Source organism: Petromyzon marinus, chromosome 1 (genome assembly GCF_048934315.1).
Source record: "Petromyzon marinus isolate PM22_M1 ecotype Great Lakes invasive population chromosome 1, UKy_Petmar_22M1.pri1.0, whole genome shotgun sequence".
Classification (NCBI taxonomy): domain Eukaryota; kingdom Metazoa; phylum Chordata; class Hyperoartia; order Petromyzontiformes; family Petromyzontidae; genus Petromyzon; species Petromyzon marinus.
Genome location: NC_133667.1, coordinates 937288 through 963589, shown reverse-complemented (window position 1 = coordinate 963589; position 26302 = coordinate 937288). Strand labels below are relative to the sequence as shown.

At 53.4% G+C, this 26302-nt stretch overlaps 1 protein-coding gene across 1 annotated transcript; it reads left to right on the top strand.

The window, feature by feature from the left end:
* Positions 1 to 1319: 1319 nt before the first annotated feature.
* Positions 1320 to 25586, top strand: LOC116941366 (G-protein coupled receptor 54-like). Its single transcript, XM_076068005.1, has 6 exons — positions 1320 to 4194; positions 5445 to 5569; positions 7159 to 7294; positions 18057 to 18295; positions 18622 to 18741; positions 25254 to 25586. The coding sequence occupies exons 1-6, from the start codon at positions 3849 to 3851 to the stop codon at positions 25584 to 25586; spliced, it is 1299 nt and encodes a 432-aa protein (XP_075924120.1). The 5' UTR covers positions 1320 to 3848.
* The last annotated feature ends 716 nt before the right edge of the window (positions 25587 to 26302 follow it).

Genomic DNA, 26302 nt, shown 5'->3' with positions numbered 1-26302 from the left:
GGATGCAATGAATGTATCACGTCGCCGGCTGCTTGTCGCTTGCAAGTTTCACATTTACTGCAATGCATATTCGTCCTTGGACGGGAAAAATGCGAGTAATAATATATCTGCTATATTCTTGGTTCTTTCGGTAAAGTCACGTAGAAAGAAAACAATAAAATAACAATAAAATATATATAAAACAATAAAATTCTCACGACGTTTCGATTGCAACAGTCATCAGATTATGAGAATTTTATTGTTTTATATATTTTATTTTTATTATTTTATTGTTTCCCTTCTACGTGACTTTACCGAAAGAACCAAGAATATTAATCTCTGCAGTCACGAAAGCTTTAAATCAAAATTAAAAAAGAAATCTGCTTTGAAGAAGGGCCATTGCCCGAAACGTCTCCTGTTATGTTATCCCTTTTAAGGCCACACACGCGCGCGCGGTGTTGTTGTTATTGACACGGAGCGTGTTGAGTTTGTTGTTGTTGTTGGTTATGATTGTGCGCCTCTACCTACGCAGCAGCTGCGTCATCGCCGGATGATTTGGCAAAGAATGATAACGGCGTGGCGGACAAAGGGTGGGCCGCAGGAGATGGAGCGATGTCATCAGTTGACGAGCAGATGGCGAGTGTCATTGCTACATCGCAGGATCATCGTGAGAGGTGGTCGGCGGTGGCTTGCGGAGGAAGGCCTTCGTCCAGCAGTGGATTGACCACGGCCTGACAATTGTGCTATCAGTAACATGGTCTGTCTACTGCTGGATGAAGATCAACGTGATGCTCTAACCTGGGTGTGTGTCCACGAATCCACAAATCGATGTAATCAATCCAAGCGTGCATCGCTCCTGAACATAAACTACAGATAATCGGCGATTCCCCACTCAAGTGATCATTGAGGCACTCATCTCCCGCTCACAGCCCCGAACTATTGGTGGAAATTCCACGTTGCTATGGCGAGTCTAAACAGGGGACAACCGCTATTCGATATCACGCCCGATCCATCGTGGAATAAAAAAAATGCACCTGCCCGTATGAGCGTGCTGACTCGCTAACAGCACTTGCCCCAACACTCTTTTAAAAGGCTACACGGGGGATCTTTGTCTTTGTTGGATCCTCGCTTGTGGGAGCGGTGGCGCAGTGGTTAGCGCAACTGCGCTACCAATCCGGCGACCCGAGTTTGATTCCCGCTCAGTGGCGAATATCTGAGCCGGTCCTGCGCATCACCGAAAATCTGCTCAGCCTGAAATCACTTTCCTGGTCGGCTGTGCGAAACGTCGATACTGGGGGGGGGGGGGGGCGGGGGGGGGGAGAGGTGGCCCAGGCTTGGTGATTTCCCACCTTCATAGAGGTTACCGTCTCGCTAGGCAGGCAGAAACGTCACGAGGCGAGCGGACACTGAGGAGTTCACAAACAGGCGGACACAACGACAGTCGTGCTCGGGGTGCTATAAGCTGACAGGCGGACACGTCGTCTGATAAGTCGCGCAGACGCACCACCAGAGTGTCGGTCGGACACAGCGACAATTTGGTGGTATCACGCACAAGCCAACAGGCTAACACACACGCACACGCACATCGGGTCAGGCGATATGCTGGTCAACACACAGTCCTCGCCAGCGGTGCGCCAAGGCGATCGACAATCTCTCGGCAGGCGAGCCGAATTGGACAAACGACGCACCACGAAGACCGCCACCTCCTTCGGACAAATATAACCGCGCGTGAGTCCGTGGTGCATCGTCCGGGCGATCAGTCGCGCTCAGGTCCGGGCGGTCAGTCCAACTCCCGGCGGGTTGCATGCAACCAGGTTGCGTGCGACCGTTCGCTTCGCTGCAACGCACGCGTGAGTATGCGCGCTGCGCGCTCGCACACGTGCAAGAGATGGCACGTGCAGCCCACGCGGACGATTCGAGGGCAAGTGCTGCTAGCGGGCAGCATCTGTGAAGGCCGGCACGGCACACCGCACCAGGCACTCATTTAAGTCTGAGTCGACCTAGGGGGAGGAAGGGAGGGAGGGGCACTCAGGGTAGGTTCGGATATTGGAGCGGGAATCGAACTCGGGGTGCCGTTGGGGTTCGTAGCGCGGCCGTGCGCAAACGCAAATACACAAAGACAAAGATCACCCGCATAGCCTTCAATAGACTGTGAGGGAGCAAGTGCTGTTAGCTAGCGAGCAACCTCACACAAAGATCACCCGTATAGCCTTAACAGACTGTAAGGGGGCAAGTGCTGTTAGCTAGCGAGCAGCCTCACACAAAGACAAAGATCACCCGTATTGCCTTAACAGACTGTAAGGGGGCAAGTGCTGTTAGCTAGCGAGCAGCCTCACACAAAGATCACCCGTATAGCCTTAACAGACTGTTGGGGCAAGTGCTGTTAGCTAGCGAGCAACCTCACACAAAGACAAAGATCACCCGTATAGCCTTCAACAGACTGTAAGGGAGCAAGTGCTGTTAGCTAGCGAGCAACCTCACACAAAGACAAAGATCACCCGTATAGCCTTAACAGACTGTAAGGGAGCAAGTGCTGTTAGCTAGCGAGCAACCTCACACAAAGACAAAGATCACCCGTATAGCCATAACAGACTGTTGGGGCAAGTGCTGTTAGCTAGCGAGCAACCTCACACAAAGACAACGATCACTCGTATAGCCTTAACAGACTGTTGGGGCAAGTGCTGTTAGCTAGCGAGCAACTTCACACAAAGACAAAGATCACCCGTATAGCCTTCAACAGACTGTAAGGGAGCAAGTGCTGTTAGCTAGCGAGCAACCTCACACAAAGACAAAGATCACCCGTATAGCCTTCAACTGACTGTAGGGGCAAGTGCTGTTAGCTAGCGAGCAACCTTACACAAAGACAAAGATCACCCGTATAGCCTTAACAGACTGTTGGGCCAAGTGCTGTTAGCTAGCGAGCAACCTCACACAAAGACAAAGATCACCCGTATAGCCTTCAACAGACTGTAAGGGAGCAAGTGCTGCTAGCTAGCGAGCAACCTCACACAAAGATCACCCGTATAGCCTTAACAGACTGTTGGGCCAAGTGCTGTTAGCTAGCGAGCAACCTTACACAAAGACAAAGATCACCCGTATTGCCTTCAACAGACTGTTGGGCCAAGTGCTGTTAGCTAGCGAGCAACCTTACACAAAGACAAAGATCACTCGTATAGCCTTAACAGACTGTTGGGGCAAGTGCTGTTAGCTAGCGAGCAACCTCACACAAAGACAAAGATCACCCGTATAGCCTTCAACAGACTGTAAGGGAGCAAGTGTTGTTAGCTAGCGAGCAACCTCACACAAAGACAAAGATCACCCGTATAGACATAACAGACTGTTGGGGCAAGTGCTGTTAGCTAGCGAGCAACCTCACACAAAGACAAAGATCACCCGTATAGCCTTCAACAGACTGTAAGGGAGCAAGTGCTGTTAGCTAGCGAGCAACCTCAAACAAAGACAAAGATCACCCGTATAGCCTTAACAGACTGTTGGGGCAAGTGCTGTTATCTAGCGAGCAACCTCACACAAAGACAAAGATCACCCGTATAGCCTTAACAGACTGTTGGGGCAAGTGCCGTTAGCGAGCAGCACCTGTGAAGGCCAGAACGGAACACGAGGGGGTTGGGTGACCAGCACCACCACGCCCGGCCGCCTTTGTCTCCGATGTTCACACACCGCACCGAGTACTCATCTGAAGTCTGAGTCGACCTAGGGGAGACCCAGGACCGGTTCAGAAAATCGTCACTGATTTTTGTCCGTGAGCGTAAATCGAACTCGGGTTCGTAGCGCAGCGTGGCACCTAACCGCTGCACCACCGCTCCCCACACACACACTCAGCACACACTCTCACGCTCACACAGACGGGAATGTCACAGCACGCTCCGCTCAACGTGACGGGCCAGCAGGACGGCTGGACTTGCCTCCTGTCGGCGCTCCTGGCGATCGGCACTGAGCCGGAGGTTTCGCCTGCGCGGTGCCGCGGGGAGACCGCGACCCGGGGGTCAGAAGAGGTCATCGCGGGGCCTCAGGGGACGGCGGCGGTCGAGACGATGGCATGGGCGGCAGGGGCCACGCCGCCTCCCCTGACGGACGCGTGGCTGGTGCCGCTCGTATTCGCCCTCATCATGGCCCTGGGGCTCACGGGGAACTTGCTGGTGGTGATCGTCGTCGGCAGGAACAGACGGATGCGCACGGTCACCAACTTCTACATCGGTAAGGGAGGGGAGGGGGCCGGCCTTGGAGAGAGATGGAGACGCGCGGATGCACAGACACAGAGGCGCACACGCAGGGACAAATATCCACAGTGTTGTAGCCTTCGAAGGACTATCGGGGCAAGTGCGGTTTGTTCGTGACCACCCCCGGCAACTTTTGTATTTTGATTTGAAGCTTTCGTGACTGCAGGAATCCATACTTCGGTAAAGCCACGTAGGTGTTATTATTTTATACCTACGTGACTTTACCGTGCGTAGCCAACCGTGCTGATCCGATAGGCAGAACCGCGATACAATACAGAGATACAGACAGACATCATCAACATCATCATCATCATCGTTCCGCTTATGTATATATTTTTTTAAAAGTAAGGTCTATTTAAAACAGAAATAAATATGCAAAGGAAAAAAAACATTTGACTTAAATTTTGATTTGAAGCTTTCGTGACTGCAGGGATTCATATTCATGGTTCTTTCGGTAAAGTCACCACGTAGATTAAATTTTGATTTAAAGCTTTCGTGACTGCAGGGATTCATATTCTTAGCTCTTTCGGTAAAGTCACGTTGAAGGGAAACAATAAAATAATAAAAAACATAAAACAATAAAAATTCTCACGACGTTTCGACCATAACGCAAACGGTCATCATGATGAATTTTGATTTAAAGCTTTCGTGACTGATTGATGATGACCGTTTGCGTTATGGTCGAAACGTCCGTGAGAATTTTTTTATTGTTTTATATATATTTTATTATTTTATTGTTTCCCTTCACGTAGATTGGTTCAAATAACAAAAAAACGAACGACGAAGTTTCAATCGCAACACAAGCGGTCGTGTGTTTTTTTGTTATTTTTGTTATTTCCTTTGAACCAATCAACGTGACTTTACCGAAAGACCCAAGAATTAAAAAAAATGTTAGAGGCCAATAAAAAACACATGGGGGGGGGGGGGTCACGGGACATCTGGGTCATCATGTACAGTATACATTTTGGACTGTATATTGCTTTAGCTAAAGCAGTCGCTGGCGATGGTTTACGTTGCGCGGTTTCTCGAGAGCCGTGGTTGACCGAGCAACTGCTCGCTCAGATGTAGTCAAACTAGTCGTGGGGGGCCATGATTTACGTCTCTGGGTTTCCAGAGCCGTGCTTGACCGAGCAACTGCTCGCTCAGATGTAGACAAAGCAGTCGTGGAGGCGGTCACCACCGCTACTGCCGCTGCTATCCCCGCTGCCGCTGCTGCTGTGGCCACAGCGAACCTGGCATGCACGGACGTCATCTTCCTGGTGAGCTGCGTCCCCTTCACGGCCACGCTCTACTCGCTGCCCAGCTGGGTGTTCGGGGATTTCATGTGCAAGTTCGTCAACTTCCTGCAGCAGGTGACCGTCGGCTTGCCAGTGGTGACGTCGTGTGTGTTCAGCACCCACGCGCCACCCCTTCGTCATGGAGCGCGTGAGTGTGGCTGAGTGTGGGTGAGAGTGTGGGTGAGTGTGGCTGAGAGTGTGAATGAGTGTGGATGTGAGTGTGAGTGAGAATGAGTGAGAATGAGTGTGAGGGAGTGTGAGTGAGTCTGAATGAGTGTCAGTGTGAATGAGTGTGAGTGCGAGTGTGGGTGAGTGTGAGTGTGGGTGAGTGTGGCTGAGAGTGTGAATGAGTGTGGATGTGAGTGTGAGTGAGAATGAGTGTGAATGAGTGAGAATGAGTGTGAGTGAGTGTGAGTGAGTCTGAATGAGTGTGAGTGTGAATGAGTGTGAGTGCGAGTGTGGGTGAGTGTGAGTGAGAGTGTGGGTGAGTGTGAATGAGTGTGAATGAGTGTGAGTGAGTGTGAGTGCGAGTGTGGGTGAGTGTGAGTGAGAGTATGGGTGAGTGTGAATGAGTGTGAATGAGTGTGAGTGAGTGTGAATGAGTGTGAGTGAGAGTGTCGGTGAGTGTGAGTGAGAGTGTGGGTGAGTGTGGCTGAGAGTGTGAATGAGTGTGGATGTGAGTGTGGGTGAGAATGAGTGTGAATGAGTGAGAATGAGTGTGAGTGAGTGTGAGTGAGTCTGAATGAGTGTGAGTGTGAGTAAGTGTGAGTGCGAGTGTGGGTGAGTGTGAGTGAGAGTGTGGGTGAGTGTGAATGAGTGTGAATGAGTGTGAGTGAGTGTGAATGAGTGTGAGTGAGAGTGTGGGTGAGTGTGAGTGAGAGTGTGGGTGAGTGTGGCTGAGAGTGTGAATGAGTGTGGATGTGAGTGTGGGTGAGTGAGAGTGTGAATGAGTGTGGATGTGAGTGCGGGTGAGTGAGAGTGAGAATGGGTGTGAATGTGAAAGAGTGAGAGTGTGAATGAGTGTGAATGAGTGAGAGTGTGAATGAGAAAGAGTGAGAGTGTGAATGAGTGTGAATGAGTGTGAATGAGTGTGAATGAGAAAGAGTGAGAGTGTGAATGAGTGTGAATGAGTGTGAGTGAGTGTGAGTGAGTGTGAATGAGTGTGAGTGTGTGTGAATGAGTGTGAGTGTGTGTGAATGAGTGTGAGTGAGTGTGAATGAGTGAGTGTGAGTGTGAATGAGTGTGAATGAGTGTGAATGAGAAAGAGTGAGAGTGTGAATGAGTGTGAATGAGTGTGAATGAGTGTGAATGAGTGTGAGTGAGTGTGAATGAGTGTGAGTGTGTGTGAATGAGTGTGAGTGAGTGTGAATGAGTGAGAGTGTGAATGAGTGTGAGTGAGTGTGAGTGAGAGTGTGAATGCGTGTGAATGAGTGAGAGTGTGAATGAGTGTGAGTGTGAATGAGTGAGAGTGTGGATGAGTGTGAATGAGTGAGAGTGTGAATGAGTGTGAGTGAGTGTGAGTGTGTAGCCACCTCGTAGTGGCCAGCAGACTTGGACACTCCGCGTGTGTTAAGTGTCGTGGCTCGCTACCAAGCACTTGCCCCACCAGCCCGTCGCAGGCTACCCGGGGGACCTTTGTCTGTTGTGTCTTGGCGCGAGACCAGGTGACGGTGCAGGCCACGTGCGCGACACTCACGGCCATGAGCATCGACCGCTGCTACCTCGCGCTGCGGCCACTCAAGTCGCTCTACCGCCGCACCACGCGCCTCGCACTCACCGTCAGCGCCGCCATCTGGACGGGTAACACGGGGGGCAGGCGGGCAGCGCCGCCATCTGGACAGGTACCGGGGAGGGCAGAGGGGCAGGGAGGGCTGGCGGGCAGCGCCCCCATCTGGACGGGTACCAGGGATGGGCAGGCGGCAGGCGGGCAGTGCCCCAGCGCCGTCGTCCTAGCCGGCAGCAGCAGCGGCAGCAGCAGCAGAGAGGCTGCCGCTGTTCACGTTTCTGCCGCGAGGGGGCGATGTTGTCCCGCGGTGATCCGAGCCACCCACCCCCACCCCCCACCCCGTCTCGTCGCGGGGAATTCGCGGCGCGATTTGTCGGGGACTGGCCCACTGCGGCCGGCGAGGCTGGCGCGCAGGCCCGGGTGGGCTCCGGGGGAACTCCCTCGTGCAGCAGCGGCGGCGGGATCTTTCACGTCAGCGAATTTGATTACCCACGACTGGAATTTAACAAAAATACTAAAACAAAATAAACCTCAACTATCGTCCGTGGATTCTTGGTTCTTTCGGTGAAGTCACGTAGATAGAAAATAAAAATAATTAATTAAAATTAAAAGCAAAAAAACCACGACGTTTCGATCGCAATGCAAGCGGTCTTCATCAGGCGGTAGAGATGAAGACCGCTTCTGTTGCAATCGAAACGTGGTGGGTTTTTTGCTTAAATTTTTTACAATTTATTTTTTTATTTATCGAAACGTGGCGGGGTTTTTTTTCTTTTATTTTTTATTTACATTTATTTTTAATTTATTTGTATTTTCTATCTACGTGACTTTACCGAAAGAACCAAGAATGTTAATTCCTGCAGTCACGAAAGTTTGAAGTCAAATTTCATTGATTGGGTCTTTCGGTAAAGTCACGTAGATTTATTCATAGAAAATAACAAAAAAAATACTTTTTTAACGTTAATAACAATTTTTGTTAAATATTTTTTGTTATTTTCGTTGAACCTATTTACGTGACTTTATCGAAATACCCAAGGAATGTGGATTCCTGCAGTCACGAAAGGTTTCAGTCAAAATTTTAATCCTCAACTCCCCCTGCGACCACCCCACCCCAACTCCCCCCCCCCCAACTGCTCAACGCTTGGCCAGGAACCTCTTGAAAACCAACCAGCGTCTTGAGACTCTGTGAAGACGTGTACATAAGATACAAAGAAATAATAATAACGGTGATGGTGATGATGGTAATGATGATGATGGTGTTGATGATGGTGATGGTGGTGATGATGGAGATGATGATGGTGATGATGGTGATGATGATGGTGATGCTGATGGTGGTGATGATGGTGGTGATGGTGGTGATGATGATGGTGATGGTGGTGATGATGGAAATGATGATGGTGATGATGATGGTGATGCTGATGGTGATGGTGGTGATGATGATGGTGGTGATGATGATGGTGGTGATGATGGTGGTGATGATGATGGTGATGATGATGGTGGTGGTGATGATGGTGATGACAATGGTGGTGATGATGGTGATGATAGTGGTGATGGTGGCGATGAAAGCCATCAGTACGATCGTTGTCGGTGCACGAGGAGCGGCTGACTGAAGGTGTCTGACGCGCGAGGAAGGCGAATCACCTCGCATCCCATCCATCGCCAAATGGGAATTGCCGCCACTTCCACGGTCGAGACGAATTCCCCCTCCTACCCCCCCCCCCAAGGACAAACAAACAAATAGACACACACACAGACACAACAACAACAACCGCCATTCGCCACGAAGTGGCGGTGACGTCACCACGACGTTTGTGCCAGGCCATGTGCACCTTGAGGCCACGTGAAGTGTCGAACGCCCGCTGGCAGGAGGTCACGGGGCAGACCCAGGTGCCACTGGTCGACTGACCGAGATGACTGGCTGATGCACCACCTGTGCCCCCTACTGTGCCAACCTGCTGTGCTTTAGCCACCCGGCGCTCCGCTCGTTGTTGTGAGCGTTGCTCCTCCGCCCTCCGTTGTTGTTGGAGGGCGACTGCCTCCAACTGCCCAGTAGCGTCCTTCACGAGCCTCCTCCGCAGAGGCCGATCTTGACGCCGCTGGTACCAGTCATCGGCAAGTCCACTCAGCTCCACGTCCTCCTGTACCACATCACTCCATCTCTTCTCTTGCCCGTGCCACGCCCGTTTAGCCCCCTCAATCCGGCCGAACAAAAGCTGTTTCGGCATGCGGTGGCTGGGCATGCGGGCTACATGACCCAGCCATCGCAGCCTTGCCTGCCGGAGTAGTTCACAAGGATTTGTGAGCTCCTCACACAATCCAGCCTGGTTAAACCCAGGATGGATCGTAGGCAGGCTAGCCTACATGTTTCTAACTGGCGAAGATGTTCCATTCGGGGGGTCCACGTTTCGCAAGCGTAGAGAAGGGAGGGACTGACCATGGCTGAGAAGACCTGAAGCTTAGTGCGGAGTGACAGACCAGGTAGCTTCCACACAGCGATACGCAACCGATGAAAAGATATTGCCACTCGACTGATTGGGAGTGAGACCTCTGCTGTTAAACTGTAACCGGTCATAAGCACACTGCCCAGGTATGGGAAACTCTCCACTCTCTCCACAACTGCCCCATCACCGATTGGGAGTTGTGGGGGTGGAGTGTCTGATGGTACAAAATACCCAGGCAGGTGCTTAGTTTTGGTGGGGCTGATGGTAAGGCCCCATCTCTTAGTGGCACGCTCCCGTCTCAGCAGCAGCGTCTCTAACTCCTCCTCTGAATGAGCAGCTATTACCAAATCATCGGCATACATAACGTGGTTGAGCAATAGGGAGCCATCCCTTGTCCGCACCCGGGCATCGATCAGCCTCCCATTATATCTGTACCATATTGAGATTCCCCCGGTACAGCTATTGAAGGCTTCACGAACTACGTGGTAAAAATAGATGTTAAATAATGTGGGAGCCAGAAGACATCCCTGTCGCACCCCAAGGTGTACAGGGAATGGCTCTGACTCCCGGCCACGTAGTTTTACCCGGGCCCGCTCACCATAATGAAGGTCCTTAATGATCGTGAGCAGAGGGTCAGGGACTCCAAAAGCACGATAAACAACCCAGACCCCAGGCCTACTGATGGTATCATAGACCTTGACCAGGTCAATAAAGCAGAGATGTAGGTCTTGCTGGAATTCCCTATACCTCTGCTGTAGCAGACGGACAGAAAATATGGCATCTGTGCAGGACCGCCCTTTCCTGAAACCGACACAGACACACACACAGACACACAACAGCAACCGCCATTCGCCACTAAGTGGCGGTGACGTCACCACGACGCTTGTGCCAGGCTATGTGCACTCTGAGGCCACGTGAAGTGTCGAACGCCCGCTGGCAGGAGGTCACGGGGCAGACCCAGGTGCCACGGGTCGACTGACTGAGATGACTGGCTGATGCACCACCTGTGCCCCCTACTGTGCCAACCTGCTGTGCTTTTAGCCACCCGGCGCTCCGCTCGTTGTTCTGAGCGTCGCTCCTCCGCCCTCCGTTGTTGTTGGAGGGCGACTACCTCCAACTGCCCAGTAGCATCCTTCACAAGCCTCCTCCACAGAGGCCGATCTTGACTCTGCTGGTACCAGTCATCGGCAAGTCCACTCAGCTCCACGTCCTCCTGTACCAAATCACTCCATCTCTTCTCTAGCCCTTGCCGCGCCCGCTTAGCCCCCTCAATCCGGCCGAACAAAAGCTGTTTCGGCATGCGGTGGCTGGGCATGCGGGCTACATGACCCAGCCATCGCAGCCTTGCCCGCCAGAGGAGCTCACCGATGGGACCTTGCCCAGATCTTTCAAGGATTTGTGAGCTCCTCACACAATCCAGTCTGGTTAAACCCAGGATGTATCGTAGGCAGGCCAGCCTAAATTTTTCTAACCGGCGAAGATGTTCCATTAGGGGGGTCCACGTTTCGCAAGCGTAGAGAAGGGAGGGAATGACCGTGGCCGAGAAGACCTGAAGCTTAGTGCGGAGCGACAGACCAGGTAGCTTCCACACAGCGTTACGCAACCGATGAAAAGATATTGCCGCTCGACTGATTCGGAGTGAGACCTCTGCTGTTAAACTGGAGCCAGTCATAAGCACACTGCCCAAGTATGGGAAACTCTCCACTCTCTCCACAACTGCCCCATCACCGATTGGGAGTTGTGGGGGTGGAGTGTCCGATGGTACAAAATACCCCCGCAGGTGTTTAGTTTTGGTGCGGCTGATGGTAAGGCCCCATCTCTTAGTGGCACGCTCCAGTCTCAGCAGCAGCGTCTCCAACTCCTCCTCTGACTGAGCAGCTATTACCAAATCATCAGCATACATAACGTGGTTGAGCAATAGGGAGCCATCCCTTGACCGCACCCGGGCATCGATCAGCCTCCCATTATATCTGTACCATATGGAGATTCCCCCCGTACAGCTATTGAAGGCTTCACGAACTCCGTGGTCAAAATAGATGTTAAATAATGTGGGAGCCAGAGGACATCCCTGTCGCACCCCAAGGTGTACAGGGAATGGCTCTGACTCCCGGCCACGTAGTTTTACCCGGGCCCGCTCACCATCATGAAGGTCCTTAATGATCGTGAGCAGAGGGTCAGGTACTCCAAAAGCACGAAGAACGACCCAGAGCCCAGGCCTACTGATGGTATCAGAGGCCTTGACCAGGTCAATAAAGCAGAGATGTAGGTCTTGTTGGAATTCCCTACACCTCTGCTGTAGCAGACGGACAGAAAATATGGCATCTGTGCAGGACCGCCCTTTGCTGAAACACACACACACACACAGACACACACACACAGACACACACACAGACACACACACAGACAGACACACACAGACAGACACACACAGACACACAGACACACACACAGACACACACACACAGACACACACAGACACACACACAGACACACACACAGACAAACACACAGACAGACACACACACAGATACAGACAGACAATGGGATGGCAGGCGCCTCACGGTGACGGGCCAGGGGGTGAGAGCCCCACGCGGTCTCCCCTCGCCCCGCCCCTCGCCCCTCCACTCCCCCCCTCCCCTCGCCCCTCCACTCCGTCCCCCCCTCCCCTCGCCCCTCCACTCCCTCTCCCCCTCCCCTATCGCCCTTTCGTGACTCCCCACGTGCTCTCTGTCACGGTCATTAATTCCCCGGCCCTGACGCTCACTACCCCTGGCCATCTAAATCACTCAAATGTTGTCACCGCTTTTCAAAACGATGTTATAGACAGCGCCTTGAGCTGCTACGGCGCTCCCTGTGTCCACCGGTCAACCCCTTAGCAATGCCTACCTTGTGACAGACCTGTAGTGAGTCCAACTGAGTCGCAGACGCTCGTTTTAGAGGAAAGACATTTATTTGTAACACGTAACACAAGATACCGCATAGGGTGGTGACCACCCAGCTAACTACTCTCTACAGAGGAGTTACTGCTACGAAGGGTCAGACCCTCACTCGGGTCTCCGACCACGTGGTTGTCTCGTAGGACGAAGAGCTTCAGCTTGTAGGTGTTGAGCTACCAGCTTGTAGATGTTGAGCTTCCCGCTTGTAGGTGTAGAGCTTCCAGCTTGTAGGTGTTGAGCTTCCAGCTTGTGGATGTTGAGCTCCCAGCTTGTAGATGTTGAGCTCCCAGCTTGTGGATGTTGAGCTTCCCGCTTGTAGATGTTGAGCTTCCAGCTTGTAGATGTTGAGCTTCCAGCTTGTAGGTGTTGAGCTTCCAGCTTGTAGGTGTTCAGCTTCCTGCTTGTAGATGTTGAGCTTCCAGCTTGTAGGTATAGAGCTTCCAGCTTGTAGGTGTTGAGCTACCCACTTCTAGATGTTGAGCTTCCAGCTTGGAGGTGTTGAGCTTCCAGCTTGTAGGTGTTGAGCTTCCAGCTTGTATGACGTGGAGCTTCCAGCTTGTAGATGTTGAGCTTCCAGCTTGTATGACGTGGAGCTTCCAGCTTGTAGGTGTTGAGCTTCCAGCTTGTAGGTGTTGAGCTTCCAGCTTGTAGGTGTTGAGCTTCCAGCTTGTAGGTGTTCAGCTTCCTGCTTGTAGATGTTGAGCTTCCAGCTTGTAGGTATAGAGCTTCCAGCTTGTAGGTGTTGAGCTACCCACTTCTAGATGTTGAGCTTCCAGCTTGGAGGTGTTGAGCTTCCAGCTTGTAGGTGTTGAGCTTCCAGCTTGTATGACGTGGAGCTTCCAGCTTGTAGATGTTGAGCTTCCAGCTTGTATGACGTGGAGCTTCCAGCTTGTAGATGTTGAGCTTCCAGCTTGTAGGTGTTGAGCTTCCAGCTTGTAGATGTTGAGCTTCCAGCTTGTAGATGTTGAGCTTCCAGCTTGTAGGTGTTGAGCTTCCAGCTTGTAGGTGTCGAGCTTCCAGCTTGTAGATGTTGAGCTTCCAGCTTGTAGATGTTGAGCTTCCAGCTTGTAGGTGTTGAGCTTCAGCTTGTAGGACGTAGAGCTTCCAGCTTGTAGGTGTTGAGCTTCCAGCTTGTAGATGTTGAGCTTCCAGCTTGTAGGTGTTGAGCTTCCAGCTTGTAGATGTTGAGCTTCCTGCTTGTAGGTGTTGAGCTTCCCGCTTGTAGGTGTTGAGCTTCCAGCTTGTAGGTGTAGAGCTTCCAGCTTGTAGACGTTGAGCTTCCAGCTTGTAGATGTTGAGCTTCCAGCTTGTAGGTGTTGAGCTTCCAGCTTGTAGATGTTGAGTTTCCAGCTTGTAGATGTAGAGCTTCCAGCTTGTAGGTGTTGAGCTTCCAGCTTGTAGGTGTTGAGCTTCCAGCTTGTAGACGTAGAGCTTCCAGCTTGTAGATGTTGAGCTTCCAGCTTGTAGATGTTGAGCTTCCAGCTTGTAGATGTTGAGCTTCCATCATGTAGGTGTTGAGCTTCCAGCTTGTAGAGATGTTGAGCTTCCAGCTTGTAGATGTTGAGCTTCCAGCTTGTAGGTGTTGAGCTTCCCGCTTGTAGAGATGTTGAGCTTCCAGCTTGTAGGTGTTGAGCTTCCAGCTTGTAGGTGTTGAGCTTCCAGCTTGTAGATGTTGAGCTTCCAGCTTGTAGATGTTGAGCTTCCCGCTTGTAGATGTTGAGCTTCCAGCTTGTAGATGTTGAGCTTCCAGCTTGTAGATGTTGAGCTTCCAGCTTGTAGATGCTGAGCTTCCAGCTTGTAGATGTTGACCTTCCAGCTTGTAGGTGTTGAGCTTCCAGCTTGTAGATGTTGAGCTTCCAGCTTGTAGATGTTGAGCTTCCAGCTTGTAGATGTTGAGCTTCCAGCTTGTAGATGCTGAGCTTCCAGCTTGTAGATGTTGACCTTCCAGCTTGTAGGTGTTGAGCTTCCAGCTTGTAGATGTTGAGCTTCCAGCTTGTAGATGTTGAGCTTCCAGCTTGTAGGTGTTGAGCTTCCCACTTCTAGATGTTGAGCTTCCATCTTGGAGGTGTTGAGCTTCCAGCTTGTAGATGTTGAGCTTCCAGCTTGTAGATGTTGAGCTTCCAGCTTGTAGATGCTGAGCTTCCAGCTTGTAGATGTTGAGCTTCCAGCTTGTAGGACGTAGAGCTTCCAGCTTGTAGATGTTGAGCTTCCAGCTTGTAGATGTTGAGCTTCCAGCTTGTAGATGTTGAGCTTCCAGCTTGTAGATGTTGAGCTTCCAGCTTGTAGGTGTTGAGCTTCCCACTTCTAGATGTTGAGCTTCCAGCTTGGAGGTGTTGAGCTTCCAGCTTGTAGATGTTGAGCTTCCAGCTTGTAGATGCTGAGCTTCCAGCTTGTAGATGTTGAGCTTCCAGCTTGTAGGACGTAGAGCTTCCAGCTTGTAGATGTTGAGTTTCTAGCTTGTAGGTGTTGAGCTTCCAGCTTGTAGGTGTTGAGCTTCCAGCTTGTAGATGTTGAACTTCCAGCTTGTAGATGTTGAGCTTCCAGCTTGTAGACGTTGAGCTTCCAGTTTGGAGGTGTTGAGCTTCCAGCTTGTAGATGTTGAGCTTCCAGCTTGTAGGTGTTGAGCTTCCAGCTTATAGATGTTGAGCTTCCAGCTTGTAGATGTTGAACTTCCAGATTGTAGATGTTGAGCTTCCAGCTTGTAGGTGTTGAGCTTCCAGCTTATAGATGTTGAGCTTCCAGCTTGTAGGTGTTGAGTTTCCTGCTTGTAGGTGTTGAGCTTCCAGCTTGTAGATGTTGAGCTTCCAGCTTGTAGATGTTGAGCTTCCAGCTTGTAGATGTTGAGCTTCCGGCTTGTAGATGTTGAGCTTCCAGCTTGTAGGTGTTGAGCTTCCAGCTTGTAGGTGTTGAGCTTCCAGCTTGTAGATGTTGAGCTTCCAGCTTGTAGGTGTTGAGCTTCCCACTTCTAGATGTTGAGCTTCCAGCTTGGAGGTGTTGAGCTTCCAGCTTGTAGGTGTTGAGCTTCCAGCTTGTAGATGTTGAGCTTCCAGCTTGTAGATGTTGAGCTTCCAGCTTGTAGGTGTTGAGCTTCCAGCTTGTAGATGTTGACCTTCCAGCTTGTAGGTGTTGAGCTTCCAGCTTGTAGACGTGGAGCTTCCAGCTTGTAGACGTATAGCTTCCAACTTGTAGATGTTGAGCTTTCAGCTTGTAGAATGCAGCGACCCCAGTCCCTCTCAGGGACCCGCCTTATATCCCTCTCCGGGCGGGGCCGAGGGCGGAGCCTTCTCGAGCATTCTCGTTCCCTCTCGATCCTTCTCAAGAGCTCTCCCCGGTGAGCACCCACTAGCCCCCCCACCTGGGGGTCAACCAGAGTGCCATGGCCTGGGGCAACCCTGCCCCTGGGCTGACGCTCACCCACTCCCCCTCGTGGGAGCCACCACCACACGATGTGCGTGGTGCCCGCACTAGCCCAGTGCTCGCCAAGCCCTGCTAGGGCTGGTGTTACACACAGCCACCCACACGGTGCTGTCCACGATGTAGGAACATCGAAGGGCACGACCCGGGCCAGCACCATACGGTGACCAATTCAGACCTCATTGGTCACCCCCGTGCCCTTCTAAATCTCAACGTTCATCCTACAAAGTCCCATCACAAGGGAGAAACACAAACCCATAGACACCACTAGTACACTCACCACCACTACACTCACCATTGGTACACTCACCACTACACACCTGTCAACCGCGTATCAGTGCCCAACTTGTTACAGACCAATTCAGGCCTCAATGGTCACCCCCGTGACCCTTCTAAATCTCAAAGTTCATCCTACAAAGTCACATCACAAGGGAAAAACACAAACAAATAGACAAAAAAACCTTTTCTTTGCCCGTATTGAGACAGCTGCATGCCCTATGGACCTGGAATTTTAATTTCCCTGTGCAAAAATACGGCCAAACGGTATGGATTGACCGCTAAATATACAACAACAAAAAATATATTCATCAATGGCCTTGAGTCCAGCCCACGGAACACTCCACGTGGGTGGAGGTGCACCCACGTGGGTGGAGGTGCGCCCACGTGGGTGGAGGTGCCCACGTGCCCACGTTTCACGATGCTCAAGGTCACCCACGGCTCTTGGGAGAGGATGAGAGCAGCTACTGTTAAAGACAAAGCTTTTCCCGGATTGCCGCCACGTGCTGTCGGGGCAAGCTCCGGTCTCCTGCCGCATTTTCAAATAGCTCGGATTAGCAATCTCGATACGTAGAGAAACGTGCGATGACAAAAGGGCCGTTGCAGGAAACGTCGCCTATTACATATGTAATTACTTCTCGAGGTGACGCGCAGTGGTATTGACACGGAACGTGCTGATGGGGTCGCGTTGTCGTGGCCAGGTGGGATGGCGGTCGCTCGCAACCACTCGGCGCTGCCAGTGGAAGACGAAGGGCCACCAATAGAATCCATAGTGAAGGATGAAGGTTGTTGTTTCTGGGGTAAGATCGCGTAAATATAAATGCGTCGTACGTATTCTTGGGTCTTTCGGTAAAGTCACGTGGACAGGATGAAAGAAAAGAACAAAAATAACAAACAAACAAAGCTACGGCGTTTCGATCGCAACACAAGCAACCGTTGTACTTAACGCTATCTGATCCCTCCCTGTCTCCCTCCGTGTCACCCTTTCTGTCTCTCTGTATCCCTCCTTGTCACCCTCCGTGTCACCCTTTCTGTCTCTCTGTATCCCTCCCTGTCTCCCTCCGTGTCTCCCTCTCTGTCTCTCTGTATCCCTCCTTGTCACCCTCCGTGTCTCCCTCCGTGTCTCCCTCTGTGTCTCCCTCTCTGTCTCTCGGTATCCCTCCTTGTCACCCTCCCTGTCTCACTCCGTGTCTCCCTCTCTGTCTCTCTGTATCCCTCCCTGTCTCCCTCCGTGTCTCCCTCTCTGTCTCTCTGTATCCCTCCTTGTCTCCCTCCGTGTCTCCCTCTCTGTCTCTCTGTATCCCTCCTTGTCACCCTCCGTGTCTCCCTCCTTGTCTCCCTCCCTGTCTCCCTCCGTGTCTCCCTCTCTGTCTCTCTGTATCCCTCCTTGTCACCGTCCGTGTCACCCTCCGTGTCACCCTGTCTCCCTCCCCGTGTCTCCCTCCGTGTCTCCCTCCCTGTATCCCTGTCACCCTTTCTGTCTCTCTGTATCCCTCTTTGTCACCCTCCGTGTCACCCTTTCTGTCTCTCTGTATCCCTCTTCGTCACCCTCCGTGTCACCCTCCGTGTCACCCTGTCTCCCTCCCCGTGTCTCCCTCCCTGTATCCCTGTCACCCTTTCTGTCTCTCTGTATCCCTCTTTGTCACCCTCCGTGTCACCCTTTCTGTCTCTCTGTATCCCTCTTCGTCACCCTCCGTGTCACCCTCCGTGTCACCCTCCGTGTCACCCTGTCTCCCTCCCCGTGTCTCCCTCCCCCCACCCCGCCCCCGCAGGGTCGTTCGTGGCCTCGCTTCCCGTGGCCCTGCACCACCGGGTGGAGGAGGGCTTCTGGTACGGCCCTCGGACCTACTGCGTGGAGAGCTTCCTGTCGGAGGGCCGCCGCGTTGCCTTCCTCCTCTACACCTTCGCGCTCACCTACCTGCTGCCCCTGCTCACCATCTGCCTCAGCTACGGATTCATGCTCAACCGCATTGGCCGCCCCGTCGTGCAGCCCGTCGACAACAACCACCAGGTGGGAGAGGGGACGGGACGGGGCCACGGTGGTGGTGCGACTCAGAAAACGCATTCCTCCACAGCCGCCTTTTGCGTTCAGATTGTTGACCTCCCCTCTGCATCTCCGATTGACGCGGTTGGCCACGTACGGTTGCGAAGGAAGTTCCACAGACATATATGTGCCGCCCCCCCCCCCCCCCCACCTTCTGTGTGAGACCTCGGCAAAACCGTCACCCCGGGGGGTGGGAGGGGGGCGGAGGGATGTGGAGTGGGGTGGGTTGGGGGTCGCGCCCTGACCACGGTTGTACCGCCCCCCTCGTCGCCCGCTGGGTCCTTGCACGCCAGGAGCAGCTGGTGTCGGAGCGTTCGCGGGCGGTGCACGCCGCCGTGTCCCGCATGGTGGTCGCCGTCGTGGTGCTGTTCGCCGTCTGCTGGGGCCCCATCCAGATCCTCATCCTCTACCAGGTGGCGCACTCCCTCCCGTGACCCAGCCACCCAGCCACCCACACACACAAAAACAACAACAACAAGCGCCATTCGCCACTAAGTGGCGGTGACGTCACCACGACGCTTGTGCCAGGCTCGTTGAGGCCACGCGGAGTGTCGAACGCCCGCTGGCAGGAGGTTACGGTGCACACCCCAGATGCCACGGGTCGACTGACTGAGATGACTGGCTGATGCACCACCTGTGCCCCCTACTGTGCCAACCTGCTGTGCTTTAGCCACCCGGCGCTCCGCTCGTTGTTGTGAGCGTCGCTCCTCCGCCCTCCGTTGTTGTTGGAGGGCGACTGCCTCCAACTGCCCAATAGCAGCGTCCTTCACGAGCCTCCTCCACAGAGGCCGATCTTGACACCGCTGGTACCAGTCATCGGCAAGTCCACTCAGCTCCACGTCCTCCTGTACCACATCACTCCATCTCTTCTCTAGCCCGTGCCGCGCCCGTTTAACCCCCTCTATCCAGCCGAACAAAAGCTGTTTAGGCATGCGGTGACTAGGCATGCGGGCTACATGACCCAACCAACGCAGCCTTGCCTGCCAGAGGAGCTCACTGTTGGAACTTTGTCCAGATCTTTCACAATCCAGCCTGGTTAAACCCAGGATGGATCGTAGGCAGGCCATCCTAAATGTTTCTAACTGGCGAAGATGTTCCATTAGGGGGGTACACGTTTCGCAAGCGTAGAGAAGGGAGGGAATGACCGTGGCCAAGCAGACCTGAAGCTTAGTGCGGAGCAACAGACCAGGTAGCTTCCACACAGCGTTACGCAACCGATGATTTGGAGCGAGACCTCTGCAGCTCAGTGTCTACCCGGTCGGTGACTTGTATGGTTGTTTATGTATGCATTACGTCTTGTTTTGAGTACATTTTGTCGGGCGAGTAACACCTTTAGCTGGCACATTCTCCTTAAGATCGGACTATGTTACGAACGGAGTGTTACAAGCGAGTTTCTCCGTCTTCACAAGATTCCGGTGGCGTTGGCAAGGAGCTCTCCGTGGATTATCCCGGCAGGGAGGAGGTGAAGGCAGCATAGAGAGAGAAGGCAGAAGCGAGGCTGCAGGGCCGGTGCGCTAGCCAGGTTATGGAGGCAGCCACTCAAACCACCGCTACCCAGCCTATTTCTCACGAATGCCAGATCCCTCACGAACAAAATGGATGAACCGATGCTACAGTGAAGGACAGTTGCATTCTGCTTTTCACAGAAACCTGGCTTCATTCATCCATCCCGGAATCTGCTATTGAGCTATCAGGCTACACAGCACAGCGCCATGACAGAACAGTAGACTCCGGTAAGAGCAGAGGAGGGGGGCTCTGTGTGTACATGAATAACAGCTGGTGTACTAACACAGTGACTGCGGACAGCCAATGCGCCCCAGATCTGGAGTATGTGACTGTTAAATGCAGGCCCATTTACCTCCCAAGAGAGTTTACTGTGGTCATGATAACTGCTGTTTACATCCCACCGGATGCTAATGCTAACTCAGCTATTGGACTTTTACATGGCAGCATTAGCATTCAGCAGAGCAAGTATCCTAACGCTGTGCAGATTATAGCAGGGGATTTCAACCATGCAGATTTAAAGCGAGCACTCCCTAAATTCCAGCAGCATGTTAAGTGTGCTACTAGGGGAACTAAGACTCTGGACAAGGTCTACACCAACATCAAACTAGGTTACAGGGCTAGACCACTACCACACATGGGCCAGTCTGACCATTTGTCCCTGCTTTTGATCCCTGCATACGCCCCCATCAAGAAAACGGCTCCTACCATCACAAAAACTGTCGCCACCTGGCCTGAGGGTGCCACCCAGCAGCTGCAGGACTGCTTTGATAGGACCAACTGGGGGGGTCTTCGAACATCAGGACCTGGAGGTGTTCACAGATAGTGTATTGTGCTACATTAAAAACTGCATAGACACTGTCACTGTGGTCAAACGCATTCGGGTCTACCCCAACCAGAAGCCCTGGATGACCCGGGAGGTCCAGCAGCGGCTGAAGGAGAGGAACATCGCCTTCAAATCGAGAGACAAAGCTCTCTACAGACACAGCCCGAGCTAACCTGAAGAGAGGCATCCATGAGGCCAAAGCAGACTACAGGAGGAGGATTGAGGAACGCCTGGACGGTAACGACAGCAGGCAGGTGTGGCAGGGAGTCCAGCACCTCACCAACTACGGGGCCAACCTCGGAGCTGCTGATGGTGACACCGCTCTGGCAGAGGAGTTGAACCTCTTCTTTGCCCGCTTTGAGGTGACACCACCAGGGACAGCATAACCAAACCCCACGGTCCACAGCAGCTTGAACCTCACAGTAGAGGAGCATGAGGTGAGGCACACCCTGCGGGCCGTCAACCTGAGGGAGGCTGCGGGACCTGACGGCGTCCCGGGACGTGTGCCGAGGGACTGTGCTGACGAGCTGGCTGGAGTCTTCACAAGGATTTTCAACCTGTCTCTGGAACAGTCCACGGTACCACCCTGCCTAAAGTCCTCCACCATTGTCCCCCTGCCGAAAAAACCCCACATTTCCAGCCTCAACGACTATCGGCCAGTAGCACTGATGCCAGTGGTGATGAAGTGCTTTGAAAAACTGGTCCGGAGTCGCATCATTGCAACATTTCCCCCGAAGCCTTGACCCCCACCAGTTTGCCTACAGAGCGAACCGATCCACGGAGGACGCCGTGGCCACAGCACTACATGCTGCACTGTCACACCTGGAGCAGCAGGGGAGCTATGTGCGGATGCTCTTCGTGGATTACAGTTCTGCGTTCAACACCATCCTGCCACACAAACTGGTGGTAAAACTGGGCGACCTGGGGCTTCCACATTCCACCTGCATGTGGATACATAGCTTCCTCTCGGGCCGCAGACAGAGGGTCAGAGTGGGCCGTCATACATCCACAGCCCTGAGCCTCAGTACTGGCTCCCCCCAGGGCTGTGTACTGAGCCCCCTGCTCTACTCCCTATACACACATGACTGTGCCCCCGTCCACCATAGGAACACCATCGTGAAGTTTGCTGATGACACCACAGTGGTGGGGCTCATCTCTGGGCGGGATGAGTTTGCCTACAGGGACGAGGTGGAGCGGCTGACAGCATGGTGCAGGGGCAACAACATGCTCCTTAACACCGCAAAGACCAAGGAGCTCATAATAGACTGCAGGAGAAAGAAAACGGACACTCCACCACTAACCATCAACGGGGACTGTGTGGAGAGGGTGGCAGACTTCCGCTTCCTGGGAGTCCACATTGGGGTGGGCCTGACCTGGAGCGCCAACACTTCTGAGCTACTGAAAAAGGCCCATTCTTCCTGAGAATACTCAGGAAGAATAACATCACACAGAAACTGCTGGTGTCCTTCTACCGAGCCTCCATCGAGAGCATTCTTACATACTGCATCTGTGTATGGTGCACCAGCTGCACAGTGGCTCAGAGGAAAGCGCTGCAGAGGGTCATCAACACGGCCCAAAAAATCGCCGGCTGCTCTCTCCCCACACTGGAGGAACTACACAGCTCCCGTTTTATGTGGGTATGTGGATATGCTTGGGCAGTTTTTATATATAAAATTTATTGATTATCTTTTATTTTATTTTTATTTCTTGTTTTATTTATTTAAATTTATGAATGATGTACTGACTGGTGAGCACTTTAAATTTCGTTGTACTGGAGTTGTGGGGATGGAGTGTCCGATGGTACAAAATACCCAGGCAGGTGCTTCGTTTTGGTGGGGCTGATGGTAAGGCCCCACCTCTTAGTGGCAAGTTCCAGGTTCAGCAGCAGCGCCTCCAACTCCTCCTCTGAGTGAGCAGCAATTACCAAATCATCGGCATATATAACATGGTTGAGCAATAGGGAGCCATCCCTTGACCGCACCCGGGCATCAATCAGCCTCCCATTGTATCTGTACCAGATGGAAATTCCTTTGGTACAGCTATTAAAGGCTTCACGAACTACGTGGTCAAAATAGATGTTAAATAATGTGGGAGCCAGAGAACATCCCTGTCGCACCCCAAGGTGAACAGGGAATGGCTCCGACTCCCGGCCACATAGTTTTACCCGGGCCCGCTCACCATCATGAAGGTCCTTAATGATCGTGATCAGAGGGTCAGGGACTCCGAAAGCATGAAGAATAACCCAGAGCTTAGGCCTACTGATGGTATCATAGGCCTTGACCAGGTCAATAAAGCAGAGATGTAGGTCTTGTTGGAATTCCCTACACCTCTGCTGTAGAAGACGGACGTAAAATATGGCATCTGTGCAGGACCGCTCTTTCCTAAAACCGCATTGGGGCTCCGCAAGCGTCTCCTCAGCGTGCCTAGCAAGGCGACATTGAATAATCCTTGCTGGGACCTTTCCCGGCACACTGAGGAGTGAGATGCCCCTGTAGTTGTTACAGTCTGTGCGGTCCCCCTTCATAAAGAGGGGGACCACCAGGGCATCCTTCCAATCCTGTGGAACCCGTCCAGTGGTCCAGACTTGTTATGATGTAATGTAGGGCAGTCTGTGCACAAACGCCACCCTCCCTCAGCATTTCGCTTGGAAGATCATCTCTGCCCGGTGCCTTTCCTGGTCTCAGACTCTGGATCGCCTTTAGTACGTCCTCAACAGATGGCACCTCAGTCAGCCACTCACAGGAGGTGACTTCTTCCAATATTTGAGACACCGCAGCCTCAGCAGGGTCATCCCCACTTTATCCCATGATGTTTTCCATGCCGAGGGATTTCCCATCCCCCAGGACTTCACAGATATGCTCAGCAAATCTGCAAACCTGTTCCTGGGGGTCGGAGATTGGATCACCATTTTCCCCCCTCATGATGGTAATAGGTGTGGCCCTTCAGGCCACTTTTTTGATGGAGTTAAATAGGGATTTATGATCGCGGGCCATTGAGGCAGACTCCATCTCCTCAGCAACCCGCGACCACCACCCATCCTTGCAGCGCCTCACGGCTCTCCGAACCTCCGAGCGAAGGCTGCGGTAAGCCTCCTCATTCTTTGACATGGGATGCTGTAGACGATGAGAGTAGACCTGTCGCTTTTTCTCAGCCAGCCTGAACACTTCCTCTGTCAGCAAAGGTCTTTGGAGAGGTCTGGACCGTGTACCCAAAGCAGCCATTGCAGCTACATGAGCCACAGTCCTAAACCTCGCCCATTTCCCCTCGACATCTGGAGGAGTGGGGGACAATGCGAACCCCAGCTGCAAGCGATGATTAAATTCTCGCTTGCAACTTTCATCAGCTAGCTGAGACCAGGCCACCCTGGGTTTGAATTGGATCCTGGGTGTACACCCACCACCGGAGTGGAACAATGGCAGGCGCATCTTACAGATGACAAGTTGATGGTCAGTGGGCAGATCAGCTCCACGGTAGGTCTTGGTGTCAAGGACATGGGCCCGTATCCACTGTTCCATCACTACGTAGACCAGCAGATGTTCTTGCTTGGACCCGACATGCATCCATGATGTTGTGTGGATACGCCGATGCCGGAACAGCGTATTGGTAATTACAAGGCCATGGGCTACACAAAAATCTAGCAGCCTCCTACCGTTGTTATTGAGCTGATCTGGCCCATGCCTTCCAATCACTCCAGACCAGGTGCCAGCATCATGACCAACTCGGGCATTGAAGTCACCCAACAGGATGACTCCATCCCGAGGGGCCACTTTAGCTCGCACCTGTGACAGGAGGTCATAGAAGGCATCTGACTCATCGGCTTTGCCTGCATCCCTACACGGATGTTCGTCTTCGGTGGGGGCATAAGTAACTACGACCACCACTCCTCGCCTCCGGTTGATGGGAAGGCGAGCTCAAAGTAGCCTGGGGCTTCCAGCTTCCCACACCTCACCGCCACGCTCCCACGCCCCCTTCATTATTTTATTCTCATTCTACGTGACTTTACCGAAAGAAATAAAAGAAGACCATTCCCTGTTGTTTGGTAGTCTCCTGCCCCGAGTAGAGGACTGTCCACCTCTCATTCACACACACCCCCAACCACCCACACACACCGCCACCCACCCACCCGCACCCTTACCCACCGAAACCCTCACACAGCCACCCACAACCTCACCCACCCACCCACACCCCCTCCCCCCATTGTATTTTACCCGCGACCCCGCTGCTGTCGGCGTCATCACGTGATGAAGACTTCCCCTTCGGAGGTCTCTCCGCGTTTCGTTCGAGAACGGCCCACGGAAACGGATCTCTCGCAGAGCTCCATCTGAGAGAGATCCATTGTTCATGGTGACCTCCGATCCACACACACACACACACAGAGCAGTAGTCATCACATTCAGGGCGCCTGTCATCGGAGCTTTCTCAGTTGTTGTACCTCTCCAACCCGCCCCCTGACCGGACACCGGTGAACAAGAGCTTTACAGCTCGTCGGATTCCCCCGGGCGTGACTAAAGATCGCGACGGCGACGTGGCGCGCGTCGCTCGAGACGCCCGACCCAGAAGTTTAACCCCCCGCGGCTCTCTGGGTTCCCCCCGCAGGCCTTGGCGCCGGCGTTCTCGCACAGCTACGGCACCTACAAGCTGAAAATCTGGGCGCACTGCATGTCGTACGCCAACTCGGCGCTCAACCCAATCGTCTACGCCTTCATGGGCGGCTCCTTCCGCAAGCTCTTCCGCGCGGCCTTCCCGCGCGCGTGCAACCGGCGCGTGCACGCCGCTCCGCCGCCGCCGCCGCCTCCGTCGCCGCCGCCGGCACCGCCGCCGGCACCGCCGCCGCCGACGGCCGTGCCGGTCCCGGCCCCAGGTTCCTCCGCCGCCGCCTGCGTCGCCGCGCTCCACGCGGAGATGGCGCGCATGGCGCAGGCACCGTAGCGGCGTCGGCGGCGCGAACTCGGCGGCGGTGGCGGGGCGGAGTTCCAGAGTCCGCGCGGCCCGGTGGCACGCCGTAGCGACGACGGCGGTTCGGGCCGCACCGCAGAGCCTCGTCGCCGCCGCTCGACGGAGGCGGCGCGAGCCGCGAGGCCCCGCAGGCTCCGGCCCGCCGGCTCCACGCGCGGCGTGGGAGTCGTCGCGGACGGCGCGGTCACCGCGACGGAGGTCGCGGTGACCGCCGCAGGGGGTTAATGTTGCGGTTGTGGTTGTGGTGGACCGTGGTTGGGGCGTGATTGTGGCAGCTGTTGAATTCAACAACACGCACCAGCGCAGTGCATGTAACAAAAGCCGTCAGCCTTGTCGAGACCACCAGCTCGGTAGAGCCGAACGTGTGGCCGGATTCGTCGTTCAGGCCACCCAACGACTCAGCAGAGGCTGCGCTCGCTGCTGCTTCTGTGGCTGTAGTCACCGTTGCTATGGTGATATGTCGTTGTTGTTGTTGGCTGCTGTGGTGGTTGTGGTTGCTTGTCGCTGTGGTTAGGCTGTCGTCGTAGCTTCGACCTTTAGCATCGGTTGGTGGTTGCGAGTGCGGTCGGAGCTATTCCTGCGATGGTGGTTGTTGTTGTTGTGACAATTGTTGTTGCGAGGCCACGCTCGAGAGGATAAGAGGGATGGTCGGAGAACAATCGCGGCTGTATTGTGGAATCAACTCGTCG